At 46.1% G+C, this 21,582-nt stretch overlaps 1 protein-coding gene across 1 annotated transcript; it reads right to left on the minus strand.

The window, feature by feature from the left end:
- Positions 1–7,289: 7,289 nt before the first annotated feature.
- On the minus strand, positions 7,290–12,033 carry UCHL1 (ubiquitin C-terminal hydrolase L1). The gene is made up of 9 exons (XM_040556996.1): positions 11,887–12,033; positions 11,780–11,791; positions 11,510–11,635; positions 10,323–10,473; positions 8,926–9,011; positions 8,803–8,850; positions 8,350–8,419; positions 7,924–7,982; positions 7,290–7,711 (listed from the first exon to the last, which is right to left on the minus strand). The coding sequence occupies exons 1-9, from the start codon at positions 11,917–11,919 to the stop codon at positions 7,625–7,627; spliced, it is 672 nt and encodes a 223-aa protein (XP_040412930.1). The 5' UTR covers positions 11,920–12,033; the 3' UTR covers positions 7,290–7,624.
- Positions 12,034–21,582: the final 9,549 nt, after the last annotated feature.

A 21,582-nucleotide genomic window follows, 5' to 3' on the forward strand; every position in this document is an offset into this window, starting at 1 on the left:
AGCATTCTTATGAAAAAAAAAAAAAAAGATACAGAGAGGGAAGTTGCTCTGTTGGTGGCCACTGCTGATGAAAAGCCTAAAAATCTTCTGTCTGAGAAGGAAGGCAGAAATCCCACACAGGTTTGCGCTCTCCTAATGCACACAAGCTTTATCTATTATATTGCAGTCTGCAAATATGTTAAAAATGTATACTTTATTTATACAAACTCATGTTACTGCTGCGGCAAGAAATATTTTGAGAAGCAGTTGAACTTGTGAACACTTACACTTCAGACTATGGTTACATTGTGGAGATTCACATTTTCTGCCTGGATATGATTTATAAACACTGGATTCAGTCAGGGAAAGTCTTCATAGAGCTTAGCTGTAATTTCCTGTTGTAAATGGAGTCTGATGAGTGAGGTTATGAAATCTTGGAAAAGTTTAATTGTCCTAAGGAAAGAAAGCTGTCCCACTTGATGTAGCAGAATTTGGATAGTTTTGTAAGAAGGATTGGCAGTTTGCTAATTTTCTGTCCGATCCAGAGTGAAAATTACCAAGTGAGGGGCTGCCACTCGAAAGCAAATGGATTTTTGCCCTCCTAACAGGACGGGCTCTGGCTCCAACTGTAAGCAGCAGTGGAAATACCATCAAGTGTCTGACACAGGAAATCACCTCAGCCTATACACGGCTTCAGTTGTGCTCAAGCCCAAGCGAAGTCAGCAGAAATCACGGAGCAGCCAAAAGCTGAGGTGCTCTGTAAGATCAGAGCCTCAGCGGCACACAGAAATTAAAAGGAAGCGCTCCTGTTGCACCCCATGAGATGAACTGAGCTGCTCAGTGTTTGAGCAGAGGACATTTCCCTGTGCTGTAGCTGCCCCACCAAATGTCATGGAGTCTACTGCCAAAGAGATAAAACGACACTTCCTGACATGCACGTATCAGATGAAAGCCAGTAATAAACACAGGGCTGGGGAGTGAGTGTCCCCATTCGATTGCACCTCACAGGGGCCCAGTGGGATGGTGGGTTTACACTTCAGATGTGCCAGCTAAGATTATGGGGAAAAAATTTTTTTTTTAAAAAAAAAAAGCATATTGTTAGCTGCTGCTGGGATAAATATCTCATTTTTTTATTTTTATTTTTTTAAATCAAAGAGATTTTAAACTCCATTTCTTCCCGTGCTTTTTCAGCCTGTCTGTGAATGCTCTGCTCACAACAGCAAGCGTATTATTCCCTGCAGGCAGCGGGCACGGCGCTCTCCCAGGACTCCCTCTGGTTGCAAACCTCAGTGGGGACAGCCGTGAGCTACAAACATCCAGGCAGGGGCTAAGCAAAGGGCTGAAGCAGTCTTCTGAGAGGCAGGTATCCCTGCAGCAGCCATGGCATAGCGGGCTGTAGAAATGAGGCTGTGTTTGTAAAACATGTTTCGCAAGATCTGTTCCAGCAGCAGTTTTTTGTTGCCCTGGAACACTGCACTTTCCCAAAGAGCAGCTGTGCACCCACATAAAAACTTTTCTAAACACTCACAGCCTCATCCAGGGTGATGAAGATGCATCGGACCGACTCATGCCAAACAGAGGGCTTCGCCACCTTTTATAAAAGATCTGCACGTTTACAAGAAAGTTTGTCGGCACTGCTGCCTGTGCCACTCATCTCCCAATACGCAGCAGAGGTTACTTCATGACTTGTTGCCACGGTCTTGTTGGGATACAGAAAACTGAAAGCCAAGTCCTCAGCTGTGACTCGTAGCTAAGGGAGACCGTGCCCACCGTGCCACTGGGCTGCAGCAGGAACCTCTAAGAGCTGCTTTCTGAGGTAGGGAAAAATTAGCTCTCTGGTATCCAACCCTTCTCTAGCTTTGTTCAGTAAGAATTGATCCTGTCACAATAAATGGCATGACCTGACCTTCAGTTTCATTGTTCAGTGAAGGGAGAAAGAATGGTTGGTGAGGTCAGAGGAAGCATCAAGGCAGCCAGATAGCGGTATTTTCTCAGTGACCTTGTTCCTTCATCAGCACCTCTTCATTCTGTAAAACCACCAAGAACATGGTCACAGCTTTGCCGCCCGAATCTTCTGTTTGTCAGCCTCAGTACTGCAACCAATCTTTTTTTTTTTTTTTTCTATAATAATATGCAAATTTAGGTTTATGAATACTCCTCAACTTCCCTGTGGACCTAAACTTTCTTTGGGATGGGAAGGGAAAAAGGAAGAAGAAAGTATTATTTCTTGAATTATGATGCAATAGAAGACTGTGGGAAAAATGTATTGAGGTATTAAAAGGGACTCAGGGGATTATATGGCAATACAGACCCCCTTTTGCAGGTGGACACGAGTTCACCTGACTGTTCTCCAGGCCCCCTGAGCTGTGGATAGCCTAACGCTGAGCTTAGCTAATAAGCCACGCTATGAAGTAGGGAATATTAACTCAGGCCAAAAGCCAAACTGGTGTAAATATAAAACTGCCTCAAAAACAAAACAAGACATAGGTAGCTTTAATTCCAGCTCTGCCATCAACTTCATGCATCACCTTATGCAAATCACTGAGTCTGTGTCTCAGTTCCTTGCTTGCAAAGTGGGGATAGTAAAACCCCACTTCTCCCTCTCTGCACACATTGAGAGCGGAAGCTGTTCTGGTAAGGTTTTAACATGCATAAAGACTTGAAAAGAAAATGCAATTTGGTCTTTCCATAGTGCCATAAGAAATAGTGCCTCTCAGCTTGATATTGAATGATCTTAAGCAATGACTGTCTTGTTTTTTTTTGTTTGTTTTTGTTTGGTTGGTTGGGGTTTTTTGTTGTTTTTTATGGGGCTGTGCTTGAAATGCTAAACCTACTGAAACACATTTGCCCTGTCTTTTTCCTCCAACACCATGCAGATCTCCTCACTTTTTATATCTTGCTGCAGGCCTTGCAATACCAGCTAACCACATCTGAAACTCATCTCAGCAAAAAGTAGGTAAGAAATTTCCACATCAGCTGTACCTTGCTTGTTATCCTTACGTTGGGCTTCATCTACAACTACATTTATGACGCATGCATTTTTTTAAGGATCTGGGAAATGTCATTGAATCACCTTACCACGATGCTGCTGGAAGGAAAACACTTTAGAAATGAGCAGGAATTCTCTCCTTTTCCCATTTTATCCATTAAGCATTCTCTGCCTTTCTCCAGCACCTCATTTAATGCTGGCTGTTAAATTCTGGTCCCCTCGATGCCGTGCCATATGAAAAAAGGGTAAATTGCAATATTCAGATATTAGGTCTCTGGAGATCATTTCACCCTGCCCCTTGCTCAGCAGGGAACCACCGACCATACTAGGCCAGGTCAGCCATGGCTTTGTCCAGCTGATCCTTGCCAAACTGCAGTGAAGGAAGTGCCCCATTTCTCTGGTGCCTCGTTGCAGGGCTGTACCGCCTCCCACCAAAGCGCTTGGCTGTGCCAATGTCCCAAACTGAACCCTCCAAGCTGCAGTTTGTGGTTACTGCCCTTCGATACACCATCTGATGCCACCAACAGAAAGCTGGCTTTGTCATCTTCGCAGCTGCCCTTGAAGTAGTCGCAGGGTATAATTAGATCCTCCCAAGCCTCCTCTCTGGCGGACTAACCCAGCCCAGCTCCGCCAGCCTCCCCTTGTGGGCCACGAGCTCCATGCCTCCGGCTGCTGCCTGCTGCTGGGCCCTCTCCGCATCCTCCCCATCCTCCTCGGAGCCAGGAGTGGACACGCCGCCCCAGGTGCGGCCTCGCCGGTGCCAGGTGGAGGCAGATAACAACTTTCCTCCTTCTGCCGGCCTCGCTCCTCCCAGCTTGCCTTCCTCGCGATGAGAGCACACAGCACGCGGGCTTATATTCAATTTGGCACCTGCCATAAAGCCCCGGGGCCTGTCGCCTCGCAGCCCACGCAGACACACGCAGCGGCTCCAGCCAGGTGCCGAGCTCAGCGCCTCGTCAGACCGAGCTCCGCGGGGCAGCTCCTGGCCCCGTCCCCTCATCTGCTGAGGTCCTCGGAGTTTGAAGCACTTGGTGCCTCGAAGCACTCCCAGTGATTTAACATCACCCGGGCAGGAATTTAAAAACGACAAAATGCAAGCGATGTTTTAATACCTCTGGTCACAAAGGAGTTTTACTGCTGTTACTCAGCTTTCAGTGCTAGGACTGGGGCTGCATTTTCCCAGGTTCTCGTTTGTTCCCACTCAGTCCACAGTCTCACTGAGCTGCAGTCCCGCCATCAGCCTCCTCTTGGCTCTCAGTAACACCAGGAGAGGGAACCTGTGGCTATGGGGTTTATTGCCCTCCTTGTTTTCCCCCAGCACGCAGGCCAGGGGGCCTGGCTGCTTGAACTCCCCTGTGCCTTTGTATCAAAAAGCAGCAAACACTAGTACATCCTAGTTCAATTTTTCACGTTATTTTTCCATCTTAACTATTTATAGACTGTATTTATAGATTGGTAAACTGGTCTGCACATCAAGAGTTGGTACTACTGGAGTTATTCCTGCTCTTTCCTTACTCCCAGAAAGAAGAAACCTAACATGGAAATAGCGGTGCATGTATTGTACAGCGGTTGAAGAGGCAGCGGGTGTTATATCAGCTGCAAATAACCAGTGGACCTAAGCCAAAGGCTACTGAAATGCATAGGAGGCTTTGGATGTTACATCACGCCGAAGTTAACAGTTGACTAAATTGAGGATTGGGTGTTGAGCTCTGCAACCAGAAACGCGTTTAGCATGTGAGCGGTCCCACTGAAAGCAGCAGGGCTACGCGTGGACTTCACATTATGTACGCGTTCAAACAAGAGTGCTGCTGCGTCTGTTTCGCCATTGGTGGCTCCCCAGTCAGACTCGGAGCCGTAAGTTTCCCAATGCTGCCACCTACAGAACAGGCTGCCTACAGCTTTCTACGCAGAGCAAAGAACTGGTAGGAAAATGAGAGATTGCTAACTTAAAACCATATCCAGCATCGACAGTGCACGAAGTACAGTTCTAAACAGGTAAACCTGAAACCCTACCCGAGATTCTTAAGTATTTCTCAAGCATTTCCCAGGAAAATTCCCAGTTGAGAAGTTCCCAGTTCTTTAATGTTGGGAGTCCACCCCTTTCTAGGCTGCACAAAAGCCACAGCAACCTGTTCATTCAAATTTAGTGAGCTGCTTAATAAACTCCTGACGTGCCTGGAAGAGCAGCAGCAGCAATAACCAGTCACCAATTTCTTTCAGAGGGGACATGAAACACTAACAGGCTTCACAAGCTACCTGCCTGCTTCAGTAATTGTCACAATGAAAACCCAGTGACACACCTGGAACAGCTGCACCGTTAACGTTGCCAGTTTCCACCTCTTCAGCTTTCAGATCCTCACCCGTTGTTTCTTACCCGTTCCTTACCTCCTTCACCAGAGGCAACCCATATCCCAGCTCCCGAACAATCCCCAACAGTTCATCTTCCTCTAACCAGGTTGTTTAGATGAAAGCCCAGCTGTTTGCCAGGCACTCGTGCTAATTTTAGTAAGGGAAAACAGCCTTGCTAGCGATGTACACGAGTGAATGGATAACACCCGCTCCTTAGTGCCCTTTACTTCCATCCTTTGAAACTGTACCTGGGACCAGAGGGCGAGCAAATAAGAAAGGGCTGCCACAACCCTTTGCCTGCTTTTCCACAGAGCCAAAATTATTCGCATATTTGCCTTTCAGGGATTTTTGAATTCAGAAGCTTCAACCGAGCAGTGAAAAAGTTTGAGACATTAGAATAATTTTGCTAGTGCTGGATTTGTACTGTTAGGTTAAAAAACACTGCTGCAATGACTAAGAAATACAGTAGGAACTCAAAGGTGCTCTCAGGCAGCTTTAACATTACCTGCATAACTGTTCACAGGCACAGTTTCAGCAGGTGCCCTAGGCAGCACCTAACAACATGAGTCCCTGCAGAACAAAAGCACGCTCCCCCGGGTACAGCACGCAGCCGACTGGGCTCTGCTCTCCCTCCTAGCGCACCCGACTGCTTTTGCTCCTTCCATGCTCACACCACACGCAGCTTCCCTCCTCAGACTTTGTTGCTAGGCTGCCTGAGCTGCGGGGACCAGAGAGGAGATTGCTCCAAGGGGGAGGCTGCAGCGGATGCCACAGGAGGCCTCCCTCCACCTCGCTTCAGCTCCAGGGGGAGGTGCTGTTGGAGGAGAGGGACACGCAACTGTTCTCTCCTTGGCAGGAAGCTGTCACCCTCCTGGTAACAGTCACTGATGCTTAGAATTGAAGTACTCTGATCTTTTGTTAAGCCCCAGAACCTGAATTTATTAAAAAGCATTGTGAGCCCCTGCCAGCTTCAGCTATCAGGTAGCTATGAGCAGTAATAAGGTCCAATACAGAACACAGACTGCGCACGGCTTTAAGCAAAGCTTCTGTTTTGAATGACCTTCAAAGAAGCCCAAAAGCCAGGAATTTTGCAGCATACAGGTAGCAGCAACCACCACAGAACGTACAAAGTTACCACACACCACAGAAACCTGCGAGGCTGGCTGGCACCACCTAGGACAAGGTGTTTAGAAGGCCTTAGTTGAAGGGCACTTGATCCTTTGTTACAGCTACCTGAAGTATGGGCAGCGAGGTACAGATAAACAGGTGCAGATAAACAGCAGCTAGATGCAGGTTAGAAAGTACTTTCTACTGAAGGTCAATTGGTTGAGGCCAACGAGTGTTTATTTCATCTTAAGATTTCCCTACCACTTTCTTCGTGCTCATTCAACCTGAAATTTCTTCCTGCAATTCAAAACTCATTTGTAATATGTTTTTTCCCCCCCCTTTAAGGTCACTGTGGGATATAACCTCTTTGAAGGATCTCCCTAACACAGTAACAAATTAATAAGCCCCCACTAGCTAGCTGAGGATGGTGTTCAGCAGCCAGATTTTTGCCACAGGTAGAAAAACCTGCCTCCTACCAGGAGATGAAGCAGGACAATCAATTCCATTGGCATGCTGTTGCTTGTAGTGCTGACAGTACAAGAAGCAGACACCCCCAGCCTACATTTGAGTGCTCATTTATCCCACCTTACCACCATACCTGAAACTGAAATAAACGTGATGTCAAATCACAACTTAAGAGTTTGAGTTTCAGCAGAAAGTAGTGCAGTCCTGAAACACGTTATCCAGACACAAGGGCATCTCCACCCGCAAAGGCCTTCAAGACACAAGGAAAAGCAGCAACTACCCTACCCACCTGAGGCTGGTTTATTTACTCAGGACTTTGAGACTCCTTTGAAAACAGTATTTATAGGATGTCACAAGCAACTCCTTTTGGAGAAAGTCAGTGAACACTTAACTCCACTTTGTCTTCCAGCAGAAAGTTTTATTTTCATTAAGGACAAGGAAATATCAACCAACAGCTCAATTAACAGACACAGATTAAACAAGCCCTGTTAAGCATTTTCTACTTAACATGTGAAAAACAGAGTCTAAAGACATCTGATGTGTCTAAACCGTTCACGTTAAAACTTGAGCTCATCCTTTAACATAAGCTCAACTGATGTTGCTCCTGTGTATAGCAAAGGGTGGAAACAATTTAAGTTACCAGAACAGCTGTGTTTAACAAGTACTGAAGCACTGGAGTTTAGACTGCATTTACTGTGTGCTATTAAACTGTTTTCCTTGCGCCTCTTCGGAGTCTCAGGCAGACTTGCAGAAAGCCACAGCAGAAAAACGAACTTCTCCTTTTTCACGTTCTGTAAATTGCCTGCAGATCTTAGCAGAATCCTTAAAAGAAAGAAGGTTGGTTGTTTAGATGATTGGATCAAACTTGGTGTAGAGATTCTAGGAGTCTCTGCAGCTCCTCTGCGTCCCCACAGAGAAGTTACTAATAGGAGCAGCTTGCGCAGCAGGTAGGTACAGCCACTATATCCTGCAAGCACACCCCTCAGCCTTTTAGGAGGCTCATTTTCAGGGAATGAAACAGCGAGAAGCCTTACCTTCAAGAGCAAGTCGTCTGAGCTTGTGCCATGGTTCACAGGAAACGGCATACGCCCATCTGTGAAAGAAAGTCCTATCACCCATCGTGTTTACTACTTCTGAATTAGCAGAACTCAGCATAGTGAGCCCAAAAAATAAGTACATAAAGGTATCTGGAGAAGGCCAGAATAAACTGTCAATACATGCTCAAGCAAGAAGGGGACCAAGTATTCCCCCAGCTCTACCGGAGATGACGTGCTTTCCAAGGGAATGTAGGTGTTCAGTGCAACTCACCTTCTATTAAAATCTAAAAGTGAAAGCTATAAATTGGCTTTGAGGATGTCAGTAAACAGCTTGACTAGCAGCAAGTTTCTAGCCAGATCCACCAGCTCTGCTGTACAGCGTGAAGCAGGCACGCTCCAACTCCAGAGCTCTCAGGACCTTACCCAGCTCATACAGATGTCCATCCACGTTGGCAAACAGGATGAAGTGGAAGTTCACACTGTTGTCATCAACCTTCGGACAGACCAGTAGATACATTAGTTAGACTGAAAAAAAGCTTACCACTATGAATCCTACCTGTGACTACAAGACAAAGCCAGCGTCAGCAAGAAACAACAGCGAAGCACTAACAAGCCAGGTGAAGAGGCCTCTGCAAGGCTTCTAAAAGGTAAACTGCCAGAAGCCCTAACATGCAGCAACACTTTCAGAACATATCCAGGGAGTCTGAACCTAAATTTCCAACCCCTGTTTGAGGAAGAAATCCTGCGCATTCACCTGTAAGTCATTTGTTTCTCCTGCCTCATGAGAAATAACAGCTATCTGCCAGACAAAACCATGCAGTGCTCTACCACCTTCTATATTCTCTTCTCCCAAAATTTTATCCATTCATATCTTACCCGACACTGTCCTTCTTGTGCAACAGAGTTGTGGACTTCTTGTATAGCCTGACAAGAAAGCAGATACAGGTTACTACATTTTTAAGCGCCGACAGCCATCAGCTATTTGTGTAGTTCATATACCTTATTACTTGCAAAGTGCTTAGCTCTCTCTTCAGGAGAGAGATCAGCTGTTTCATCAAGGAATTTCTTCAGGGCAGACCCCTCATCTGCACAAGATAAAAGATTTTATTCAGCAGAGGTAGAGAACCAGTTACAGACCAGACAGCTTACAACACTCAATGCTCACTGTGCTAACTAGGAGTAACTGTATTCAGCCTGGAACCGTCTCCAGCATAAACATATTACAACTACCACTTGAAGTAGAAGTTAAGTATTTATCCAGAAGCTATTGATGACAATCTACACAAACAGCCAGAGTTCAAGTGCCTCAGGGTACCCTGAAGACTCATCTTGAAAAGAACTTTCAAATGGGACTTGGCATTCCTGATTTCCCCCACAGACTTGGCAGAAGCTTACAGTCTCCGTGTGTCTTAAAGAATGGTACCAGGGGCAAAAACACAATTTTATCTGTCCATATTCTGTCAATTGATATTTAAGTTGTGTCCTTTGAGAATCTGCAGATGAACATAGCTCTTGCTTATGCTAGGCTTATTTTGTCTTTCCAGGGCATAAACCAGTAGTGCAGTACTGGGAGACACTGAATTCCTAGTCTTACCAGAAAAGGATGCCGTAGCACTCAGGGTGCTATCTCAGAGAAGCCTTTCAAGAAGGCTTTCAAAAAGAATAAAGCAAAGCTGGTCTCAATCTTGCCTTCCACACATCCTTTTCCTTGGTGTAAGAACCCCTTGGGTGGTGTGGGATTTCAGGTTCAAGGGACAGTGACAAGAAGTTGCTGTATGTTGCAGTTTGAACAGTAAGGTACAGTAAGGTACTTCCTGACCCAATGACAAGGCTTTCTTTACAAGCATTTGTAAGCCTGCTTGCTAGGAAACAGGAGGTTGAAGTCACCAGTTACCTAGGCCAGTTTTGTATCTTTTTCGAAATCAAAACTGTCCTTTATAGGAACTTTAATTCCACATCCCTATCATCCTGTATTACTTTCCCACAGAAAAATGAACCCAGTTTAAATTGATTTACAGACTGCCCTGAGCAAGTCTGTTTATAATTTTGTAACTGACATTTTGTAACAGACATAACTGTCAATCATTTTATCTGTTCAGTTGACATCAACACAGATGTCAGTGGCCACTTCTGAACATGATGCTTCCCAATTATAGATACGCTGGCCAGTCCAGCTGTGCATCCTCCCCTACCCCACAATACTCACTAGGGTACCTCTGCAGTCACGAGAGGAGTCAAAACATTCACTTCTGCAATTCATGCCTCTCTCCAACAGAGAGAAGGCCCACTTACCAGTAGCAGCAGCACAACATGTCTACTATAGCTCACACCCACTCAGCTTTCCTCTGTTGCGAAGAACACTGGAAATTCCAGCACCCCAGAACATTCATACTCACCAAGCTTCACTTTGTCTTTATTATTAGCAACTGCGTGTATCAGACCAATTGTCCCACACGAGTTACTGACAGTCTGCTTCAGGAAATACACCTTGGAACTGATTTCTTGGTCCTTTATTTTCTCAGTCTGTTGTTTCCTGAAGTTCTCATGCTGTAAACATGCAATCGTTTCAAACATTTCACTATAGTGTTACCTCTTTATTATGCAAATTGCCACACAGACAGATATGCAGGAAAACCGATACCAGGTCTAGACAGAAAAGGCTTGCACAGAAAGTCATCTTTGTGGCATGGGTCCAGTAAAGCACTGTAATGCCTACCCTGGATGCAGGCCAAGCCTTAATGGACTACCTGCATGACTCAGTCATATCCAAAAACATTGTTCTTGGCCTCTCCATCTGTGTCGTACACTGGAAATAGCTTGGGGGGAAGTCATAATGGATAGGCTCTTTTATCCTCTCAATTGTTTTGCCTATTTAATGAGACTACTCAGCATGTCTCCGTAGTAGCTTGCTTTCGTACCTTTAGGTTACTTCCCTTCATGAACCCCTCCCCATCATTAGGGTGTATAGACTAGCGTAAAACCCATCACTACTGAGAGCTTATAACCCTTTGGTTAAATAATATTAAGCATCTTTTGTTTGAAAGACCACCTCCTCATTCACTTCTTCAGCATCAGTCGGACAAAGCACCTTAATCACCCAGGAGTGGGTTAGGCCTTCCCGACCAATGATTCAGCATGATGGCTGAACTGCTATTCCCCACGCTCAAGCCTGCAAATGGCATTTTCTTCAGCCGGGCACACAAACCGAAGCATAGGAGGTCTATCAGAATAAGAAGCCCTATTTTCTTGCTTATTTTGTCTCAGCTCAAACAGTTTGGAGGTGAGGGCCGAGAACAGACACCCACCAAACCACACCCCACTCCGCAATATCTGACCCATGCCTGCCCAGATGGCAGCCCTACCAAGAGAGAAAGGTACCCCCTACTAAACGGGAAGGTTATAGGCTGTCAGCTCATTCTTTATTTCATTTTAGACACAGCCCAGCCTGCAGAAACCCCACAGAGCACCGGCTGCTGTGCAAGCACCAGGGGCAGCTGCAGGCTTGCTGCTGGCGGAGCCACCATGGAGGAGACGGGCAGGGGATGCCCACCACCCCCGTGGCGTGGCTGGGGCCACCACCTACCTGCTCGGTGAGGGGGAAGAGCAGCAGGGCGCAGGCCGGGCTGGGCACGGCGCCCAGCGCCTCCTCCTCGAAGCCCAGCACGTCGACGAAGCGCCAGCCGGGGCTCACGCCGAGGCGGGCCAGCACCTGCGGGGCACAGCGGGCGGGTGGCACGGCCGCTGCCCTTCAGGGCCCCGCCACCCGCCTCGGGGCGGTGACACAGCGCAAAGCGCCGCCGCCACACGGGGGCAGGGAGAAGGAAAGGCCGGGGCGCGGCGGCCGCGCACTCACTTTGTTCAGCATCTGCAAGACAACGAGGGGCAGAGGGGCTGAGTGAAACCTCAGTGCCTCGCTTCGCCTCACCGCCCGCCCCCCCCCCCCGCGTCCCCAGCGCGCACCTCGGGGTTGATCTCCATGGGCTGCCACGCCATGGCTGCAGGAAGGAGGCGATGTCCCCTCACGCGGCGATGTCCCCTCACGCAGCAACCCCTCACCTCTCCGCCGCCCTCAGCGCTGTGGCGCGGAGCCGCCCACCCGGCCCTTATATAGCGGCGGGACGGACCACGCGGCGCCGCGGCGGGGGGACAGGGAGGAGCGGGGCGAGACCAAGGCGGGGGAGAGGGGGGAGACCCCGGCCCCTGTGGTGTGGCTGTGGGGAAGGTGCTAGAAGGGCCCCCCGGGTCCCGCCCTGCCACCTGCCCCCCAGGGGCGCTGTCACTGTCCCCAGGGCCAGCACGGGGCAGGTGCTCTGTGGAGCAGCCTCTGTGTGGCTTAAAGGTGTTGGTCCACAGTGTTGTGTGCCCCAGACCCCAGGCCCTGCCGTGTGTGAGGCGTCTGGCGGCTTCCATGTTCAATGCAGGCATTACGTGCTGTTGAAACAGTAATACGACAAAAAATTGAAATCATAATACAACAAAAACTGTTGTCGTCAGCCTGCTGATTGCATCTCTGCAGTTCAGTTCAATTCCTGTCTTCAAGTCGAACCCTCTGCAGCTGATTATAAAATACTGGGCTTTTTATCTTTTATTCATGACTGACAGTTTCTCCATCCCGTGCCTCTGGCCTCAGATGTGAACACAGCAACAAACCCAGCCTTTCTGTAACACCGGGAGTCTCACCGAACCCACACAGCCCCCCGGGTTTTGCTGGGAAACAGCCAGACAGAGCCTTGTGAACAACCGAGGGATGCTGCACAGCTATCTCTCAAACAATGCAAATACTGAGGGAAGCGGTCAGCTGAATGTCCGCAACCTGATTATTTTTGGTGAATTTCTTCCTTTGTTTTCCACCCTGGTTCAAAATGATTTGGAAACCAGTGCAGCAAAATTTCTAAGTGCATGCCTAATTTCAAGTAAATTTATATTAATTTTAGATTTACTGCACTCTAAGTTAGAGTTAGATCATCCACATCAGTTTGTTGTGTTCAAATACACATATGTATTTGAACGGGGCCTATTTATCAACCTTACTCAGCTTACAGTGAATTCTCAGGGAAAGAATTTTCTTGGTTAGTCCTTGAAATATGGCTGTGACAGGCTCAAGATACTGTGTCAAGCCGGTGTCACCTGTAACAAGGCTTGGTGAAGAACAGGCAGGATTGCGAAGAGGTCTTTGTATTTCTTGTGCAAAGCTGGGGTGCTGCCAGACAGGATAAAGCCTTGGGCAACCTGGCCTGATCTCATAGCTGAGCAACCCCTCTGCTTTGAGCAGGAGCTTGGCCTAGAGACATCCTGAGAGCCCTTCCAACCCGAGACATCCTGTGATTCCTTCTGTCACAGTAAAGGCAAGGGCAGTATACACTGATCAACACCAAGGATTTCTTTTTTTTTTGGGGGGGGATGTCACAGTAAGTGACAGCATCATTTATCTCTGCCTTTCTCCCTTAGGTTTTGGCTGAAAGCATTGATACCCATCCGAGAGCCCAACACGTCTGTTGGGTACACAGTACCTTTGACTACCATGCTTTTTGTGATCTACTCTGCCTGCACTGGAAGACACAAGTATCCCAAAGCGACTTCAATCAACAAGTATGAAGCTAACGATTGCTGATACATACGTAGGAGAGACTGCATGCAGCTCCTCTGAGAGGATGACAAGCACAGGTCTTGCAGCCTAGAAAAGGGATGGCTAGAAATGGTGAGAAAAATACTGTTTTTGAATTGCTCAGTGGAAAATGGTGGTTCTAACTCCAACCTGCCTCGGAGTAATAGCAGTGCTCAGATCTCTGGGTTACTGATCTCCCTGGGATGGCCCCGACATCTGCGCAAGCAGCACACAAGGGCCATAGCATTTCTAAGGGATGATCTGCCAAATCTATCAATACGTTACGCTTAAATAAACAATAAATATAACTGGTAAAAATCTGCTGCAGTTGCATAAAGATGTCTGCCTCTGGGAAGCCACGTAAAAACGAGTGCTGTGTCATATCCAGTACCCATCTACCTCCTTGCAAAGAGGAAGTCTCTACCATCTTTCTTCAGTGCAGGTAGATGTATATGGCAAATTTAACCCAATACTTTCCCATTATTACAATAAAATCAGCTCATCAGAAAAATTGACTGGAAATATTTGTAAACATTTTGCACTGTCCAAATATAATAAAACTTGTGGTGTTTAACACTGTCTGCGAGTAAAGCTTTCACTCCTAACAGGAGTGAGTATAACAAGCAGGGTGGTGTGGGAGATGGAGCTGGCCTTACGCAATGCAGAGCCCCTGATGTGGAAACTGAGGTCATAGACTGTGCTTTAGAAGATCATTTTCCTATTCCTCTGCCAGAAGCTAAGCCCCGAGGCTTTCCAAGTCCCTACCTTCAGCTGCATTATCCACACCTCCCTACCAAGCATCTCAGACCTGTGCCTTTCTGTTTTCCTATAATATTATTCACTTCCCAAAAGAAGGACCCCAAACCCATTCCTGGAAATCTAAACTCCCTACTCCCTGCCTCCCAAACAGACAAACCGTGTCCTTGGCTTGCTGGTGGTGCCCAGGGCAGGTGGATCTGTGCACCGCTGCATCCCACAGGAACCCATTGCTACATGTCAGCAATTTCTCGGCAACTGCCCGTATGCACTTACACTGCAATGTGCTGAAAGCATCGGAGTCACTGTGATTATTTGCTGTAAGTCATTTATTGGGCTGGGGGTAAAAGCCTGCCTGAGAGCAGTTATTACAGCTCAGTTATATCGTAGTAGTGTGCTTGAGAGAGAGGGGTTGACCTATACAGAAATGCAGCATCCTTGAAGAGTTGCTTGGACTACTTTTGCTAAGGCCAGTGTTGACATAACTCACAGCATAGCTATGTTGATACCCTTCCTACTATCGTAGGGACATTTAGGTTCCCTTCATAATCAGCAGCAAGAAGAAGAAATCTGAGAGCATAACTCAGTGGACCAAATGGAGATGTTAGCTTTGGGCAGAGACAAACTGCTCTGGAAACACCAGTTTCTCTCCCTTAATCATAAAAGAAGCCTGTGGGACCCAGCTCAGGTGACTTTTAGATGGATGAATCCAACCTTATCTGCCCGGATATTAGCAAATCCTTGTAGCTTGCCATAGCTAACGTTATGATAATGTATGATTGAGCGTGCTTTATGACATATAGCAAGGACAGGCTTTATTTCTGGTTTGGAATTTCCCAAAAGTCAGCAGGACTGCCATAAGCCTGCTGAGGCAAGACAAGGTTTGCAAGGGCTCCGCGTGCATAACCTACTGTAAGCATGAGAGGCTTTTAGCCTGGTAGGTATGTGAAACAAGACGAGTTCCTATCACTTAGCAACAAGTATGCAGTAGGTGATTGGAAAGCTAATAAAACACAGTCTTATTTTCCACCACTGTCTTTTTCCCTGTCAGGGTATCTACACCTGTCAATGTCTGCATCGCTGTGAAGGACAGATGTAAGGGAATTGCCCTCAACTGCATTTGCATACAGGTTCCACCAAGCACATGTTATATTCTGTGTATCACTGTTCCAGCTATACCACGAAATGTGTATAGCTTTTCAAAAATGAGAAGCTGGGATTTGCTGAAGAAATAAAGCCTTTCTCCCAGATTAGATGCTGGAGAAAGCCCCGTGTCTGGTGCGTAAACCCTGGTGGGCAGCTGAGCCCCACACAGCTTGCTCACCACCCCCCGGTGGGATGGGGGAGGGAATCAGAAGGGCAAAAGTGAGAAAAACTGTAGGCTGAGATAAAGACGGTTTAATAAGTAAAGGCCTTAAAAAATAAAATAAAAAAGACATTAAAAAATAATAACAACAAAAAAATGATGCAAAAAAAAACAATCACCGCCAACAGTCTGATAGGCAGCCAGCCCCTGAAGAGTGGTCTCCTGGAAAACTCCCCCCACCAAGTTTTTATTGCTGAGCATGACGTTACAGGGTATGGAATATCCCCTTGGCCGGCTGGGAGCAGCTGTCCTGGCTCCCTGTGCTCCTGGCTGCGGGGGTAGAGCGGGGAACAGAGAAGGCCTTGAGGCTGTGAAGCACTGCTCAGCAACAGCTCAAACATGGATGCGTTATCAGCACTGTTTTGGTCACAGATCCACAACACAACATTTTATGAGCTGCAGTGCAAAAAATTAACTCCATCCCAGCCAGACCTAGTACACTATGCCATAAGGTACCAGACATAAAACATGGCAAATATTTCTGAGGCCGTAACAGGGACAGTGGGCACCTAGCGTCTGTGTAAGGTAGTAATATCTCCCTTTTCTCCTGGTAAATTGCATGGACCACAGCAGTAATTCCTCTGTATTAGTGCCCCAGCCCCTAGAAGATCAGAGAGATCAATAATGAAAGCACAGAAGACTGTTATTATAAAGGGCCTGTGTCCATGAGAGCTTCGAGCAGGACCAGAAGTGTGTGAATTTCTGAATTGCAGCCAGGTTCATTTAAACACTGCAGCCCAGCACTGAGGGGCAATGCAAGGACAGTTACTGCTTAGCACTTGACTGTCTCCGGGTCAGTGGGACAGAAAATCTGGGCTAAAAGGTCTCCACGGTGTCAAAAATCAAGCAGGAGTAAGGCTGGGAAGTGAAAGAAATTCACAGGAGGTCAGAGCTGAGCTGGGAATAGGGGGAAAAAAAATCTTCCTTTCCTTAATGTTGTCTGCTGAGGTTGGAAGAGCTGCATTCTCCTGTTCCCTCCTCCACAAGGAGGGGATGTTCTGGCCAGGAGATGGAGTGAGCAGGGACTGCTGAGGTAGAGACTGAAGCATATGAATTCTTGGTTGAATATACGATGAAGGAGGCATCTGGTAACTGGAGGCAGGCACCACTGAAGCTATGCAGATAAAAGGGTTAGGATGGTGAGGCTGCTCTGCCAAGGACTACCTTTGTGCATATCGAGTGCCAGCAGTGATTCTGCAATTACTACAGCCAAGTCCTCTAGCATGTAAAAAAATGCCTCTACAGAATGCAATAGCTCTTCTGGAAATCTGTAGGTGGAAGTGTTCCCTGAGGTGCTAAAATGTAGCTTTAAAGGCCTGCCTTCAGCATCTCAGCTCTGAAGAGTGTGGCCGTGATTTTCCAGGATTCAGATTTGTCTGGCAGGATGCTCGAGATTCTTCACCTTGCTCCTCTGCAAAGTTGTGTCCACCGTATGGCGATGGTGTCTGTCAGAGACACAGCGACAGGATGCTTTGTTTCATGGTAGAAGCAGGACAAACAAGGAGTGACTCCTTTCTCTTTCCACGAGGAAAGGCAGAAGGGAAACAACTGTTGACAAGGGTTTCTTAGTTCCAACCAAATGATATACTATCTGTTCTTACTTGGTATGAAAGCTTGCTGGGCTTTCAATGGATGAGGAAGGCACATGGACAGTTATGTCTCATTTTTCTTACATGCTTTCTTTGGGTGACATTAGCAAGCCACCCGTCTTCCTCTATAGGCAAGAACAATCCATCTTTCCAGTCTGTAGGGGAGAACAATCTATCTTTCCTTCCTCTGTCTTTGTTTTTGTTTTCTGAAATGTTGTCACTCCTCCAGTTCAGCAGCACAAACCATCTTGCATTGTTATCCTGAAGGTCAGATTTTTATTTTTATTTATTTTTTTTCCTGGGGGCAAGAGGGGCTAGTGATGGGGATTAACCCAGATATAAAAGGCAGTCCTCCAACCCATCTTTTCATACAAATGGAGACCTTTAGCAGAATGTTGAAGTAGCTGACAATGGAAATAAGTGAACAAAGCCACATCATAAAAAAGCCGTTCAGCTTAACTCGGTCACTGTATCCTGAAAGATGCCTGCTTTGTTCCAGACAACTGGCATGGTTCCGTATTCCTGCAGTATCTTACAAGTAGTCTTCTGGTGAAACATTTCCATCTGATTTTTATATATATATTTACTGCCGCATATAAATTCTGAAGCAAGGTGTGCTCAGCTCAACATATTCTGCTGAAAGCTGTGCTTCGATAGCGAAATTGTCTCTGGCAGTACAAGTCACACTAACATTCGGTACATCAACGGGGACACACCACAATAAGCGTTTACTTCTGACCTATATGTCACTCTTGGGAAGTGTGAGGATTTTGTTTTTCATTAGGGAAGCACCCCGCATTAAATCTTCAGTCACAGGCCAGTTGTGAGTTCAAACGTGAGTTCACTTTCTGCATCTAAGCCAGTCCCAACTACCTCCTCTTCATCGCTCCTAAGGCCTATGGCGTATCTTGGAGCTCCTAGCCATATAAATATACAGGTATTTTTGGTGTGCAGCTCTGGGGGGCCGCTGGCTTGGGAATGACTCAGAGCAGCACAGCTCTGACGCTTTCTCAGCGTGACTGCAGCAGATGCAAAGCCTCGCAGGCCTAGATCCGCGCTGCTTTTCTGATCTGCTAAATGGAACCAGCTCCCGTGTTAATTACAGATTAACAGTAGCTATTCACTTGTACTTATAAGACAAGGCTTTGATTTCAAAATATGTAAGAGCGAGAGACTTAACCCCACGTTTACAACCACTTTCCAGAAGTACATCTGGCGGAACATACCCCTTCAGTTCAGCTTTAATTCTGTCACAAAGCCTTCTACATATGGTGACCACCCAGGGTACTGCTAATGAAAAGCAGTTGTGCTGTACGTGGAGCTTTCACCGGCTGGGGGACGCGGCAGCGCCGGGGCCCTACTGCTCTGTCTCCCCAGGGCATGCCACTGGAGGAAGGTTATTAGCTGTGGTTGGTTCAACTGCAAGCAAGGAGTGTTAAAACACAGTGAAACCAGCCCAATTGTCCCTTGTAGGCCTGCCTTTGCCCTGAGCTGCTCTCAGAGCAGAGATCTGTGGTGCCACCTCTGCATCTCCAGAGGCTGGTCATATCTCAGAGCGTCAGCAGTGGGGAGCAGACAGAGGCTTTTCTTCCTCTCTGCTCCAGGAGTTTTTCCACGTTCTTCAAGGAGGAGAGCAATTCCAACCCCCCACCTGCAGAGAAAGGTTTCGTGTTTGTCGCTGATGGAGAAAGTGTTTTCCTGAAGATCAGTTTAACAAGCACTGTTTTGAAATGTTTACCCAGGCCACACGTAGCTATGAAGAACACCATCACTTGGCCCTCAAGCCTTACTTGTTTCAGTGGAGGTGTCTGGTTTAGGAATGTGCATGCAGAAACACATCCCTGTCTCAGTGGAGAAAAGTATTTAGATGGTGAGGGGAACTGCAGTATGGATCAGAAAAACAACGGGACTGTATCGCATTCTGCAGCTGTAAATACAAATGCAAAACATGCCACGCTTTCCAGTGTATGTTTGTACACATAGGGCAAAATTCCCATCGAGTGCATTTGCAGTCTGGGTTTTTCTGGCTGTGTTTAGAGCACTACACACTGGACTTTTGTCTCTCGTTTCAGAGACAAAGCTCTCCTGTTAGTAAGCTTAGTGTTTCCATCTTTGTCTTAGCTTTCTACACCACTTAATGCATGTTTATTAGTGGATGTGAATGTGTAAACATGCATATATATGGAAAATGAGTGGGATAGCCATTCTGGCCTGAGACCTGGGTTTCTTGATAGCCTCACTGGGAGCTATGCTGCTGCACCACCTTGGGTGTCCATCGGGAGCGGAACCAGCAGCACTTCCAACGAAAGCTCCAAGGTGCGAGAGAGCCAGGGCTGAAAGCCAGCAGCTGCTGGCGTATTCTCAAAATAAGGAAAAATTGTAGTCTGAAAGGCAAGCAGCATTCCCAAATCTTTGTTTTGTATTCCCACTTTTCAGATATAGGAGAGTATTGCAAATCATGTTTCAGTGGCCATCACAAAGCAGAGGTATATTTCTTGCGTTCATTTTAAACATCCAAGGCAAGACTAGATACATTTTAGCTTTGCAAATTTGAGCTATTTTCTTTATTCGACTAATTACAGCCCTTGCTTTCTCAGGACTTTGTAATATTTTTTGTGTGCCAGAGCCACATAAAACATTAAATGGAACTTGCTTAAAAGTCAGTTCTGAAAGCACCTACTGCCTTCCGTCCCAGTGCCTAAGCAGCTGTTGTAGGATTTAGAAACTCTGCATTTTTTCCTACAGTTTTCCGTCACTTGGCTGCTCTAGCTAGAAGGAAGTCCAAAATGTGTTGTTTTCCTGCAGTGATCACTTGTAGAAAGTCTTCTGGTTCTTCCATTTTAAATGTTTTTTTCAAATATTGCAATATTTTTCAAGCCAACACCATCACCTTGTTTGCCCCCCTCAGAACTTGTAATGATAAAAAAATGGAGCTGCCCCAGACTCGATGAGTGGTTGGCCACCTTTCCTTCACCTCACCTTCAGGAAATCCCTGTATACCACTGTACAACAGACAGGGAAAGGATGGATCAGAGAATTATATCTAGTCAAATATCTAAAAGATCATAAGCCTGTAATGAAAAGAGATATCCTGTGAGTCTAATTCTTGAATCTTCTGGCTGTATGTGTGTGTGGTGGTGTTCTTTTTTTGTGGAAAATTATTTGATTTAGCATTTTGAGATGGAGACTTGATGTAACAGTGAGCAGTGTGAAAATGTTAAGAGACTCAGTTCCAAAGCATATTAATGTTCTGCTATAACTGAATTTTCCTCATTAAGTTTCTATGTTAAGCTCGGTTTTTGGAATAATATATTCAGTGAAAGGTTATTTGATGGTGTACGTTCCTCTGAAATATTAAACTACGATTGCACCGCTAGATGGTAGTCTTGCTTATTCCATATTCACCTCTTTTCTACTTTGATCTGCAGAGAGAAACGGTTTCTCATGAGATGGGATTGCTGCGTACTTTAACTATCCCCCTACAGGGAATAACCCTTAAGTAAAAAGCTGGGATATAAAAGAAGGCAGAGGAAGAAACTGTATTAACTTCTCCTGAGAGAGCAATCAGAGGCACAGTCAATCTCAAAGTAGGATCTGTAAACCCATGCTGCACTGAGGAAGCTAGCTTGCAAGCAGATATTTGCCAGTGGAAACTCATATGGTTGCTCATTCCTTGTTGCAAAGTCAGATGGACTTTGACCAAAATAAATTTGCAATTTGCATTTGTAGTTCAAACATTGAGACAGCAAGATGATGATGAAATGATTTTGTTATGAACTGATAATATAGAAAGGCCTCTCCTCTTATTTATTTATTTTTTTTAATGTTTAGAAGTGCTGTTTCAGTAGATGTTTGTGGCTTACATAAAGAGGTAGTGAGGGCTTTGTATCAGTACCTTAAGCCCACAACTGCAGGAACCATTTCATTGTACTCGGAAAGTTAACACATCGGATAGCTCTAAAACAAGAGATCCATATTTGATGAGACTGGCTGAGCCTATGCAAGCAGTATATCCACGTGGAAATGTTTCTGAGAAGTCTGAGTGTATTGAGCTGCTGTCCATTTAAGATGTATATGAAATTCCTTATTTAGTTTCCTCAACACTTCATTTTTATGACTCTGCTTACTATACTGCAAACCAAAGTGCATTATATGGACCATATAACTAAACGTTAATCATAATTTTAACCACATAGCAAAAACCACAATGCAGTGCTTTTACACTTCTCATCAAAGGAATGTGAATTTATGACTGTCTTGCTTGGCCACTGATGTCAGGAGACCATATTAATAGGCTATTCACTCATAATCTTGGGTAACCCAACAGTTGTCTTGCATCT

Source organism: Cygnus olor, chromosome 4 (assembly GCF_009769625.2).
Source record: "Cygnus olor isolate bCygOlo1 chromosome 4, bCygOlo1.pri.v2, whole genome shotgun sequence".
Lineage (NCBI taxonomy): Eukaryota > Metazoa > Chordata > Aves > Anseriformes > Anatidae > Cygnus > Cygnus olor.

Bases quoted from the DNA above. Each gene is read 5' to 3' on its own strand.
- UCHL1 (XM_040556996.1), bottom strand. From the start codon at position 11,919: ATGGCGTGGCAGCCCATGGAGATCAACCCCGAG. The intron at 8,851-8,925 runs GTATATGAACTA...CTTTCTTGTCAG, and splicing joins AGCACTTTGCAAGTAATAAG to GCTATACAAGAAGTCCACAA. The intron at 7,712-7,923 runs GTAAGGCTTCTC...CTTTCTTTTAAG, and splicing joins CAGACGACTTGCTCTTGAAG to GATTCTGCTAAGATCTGCAG.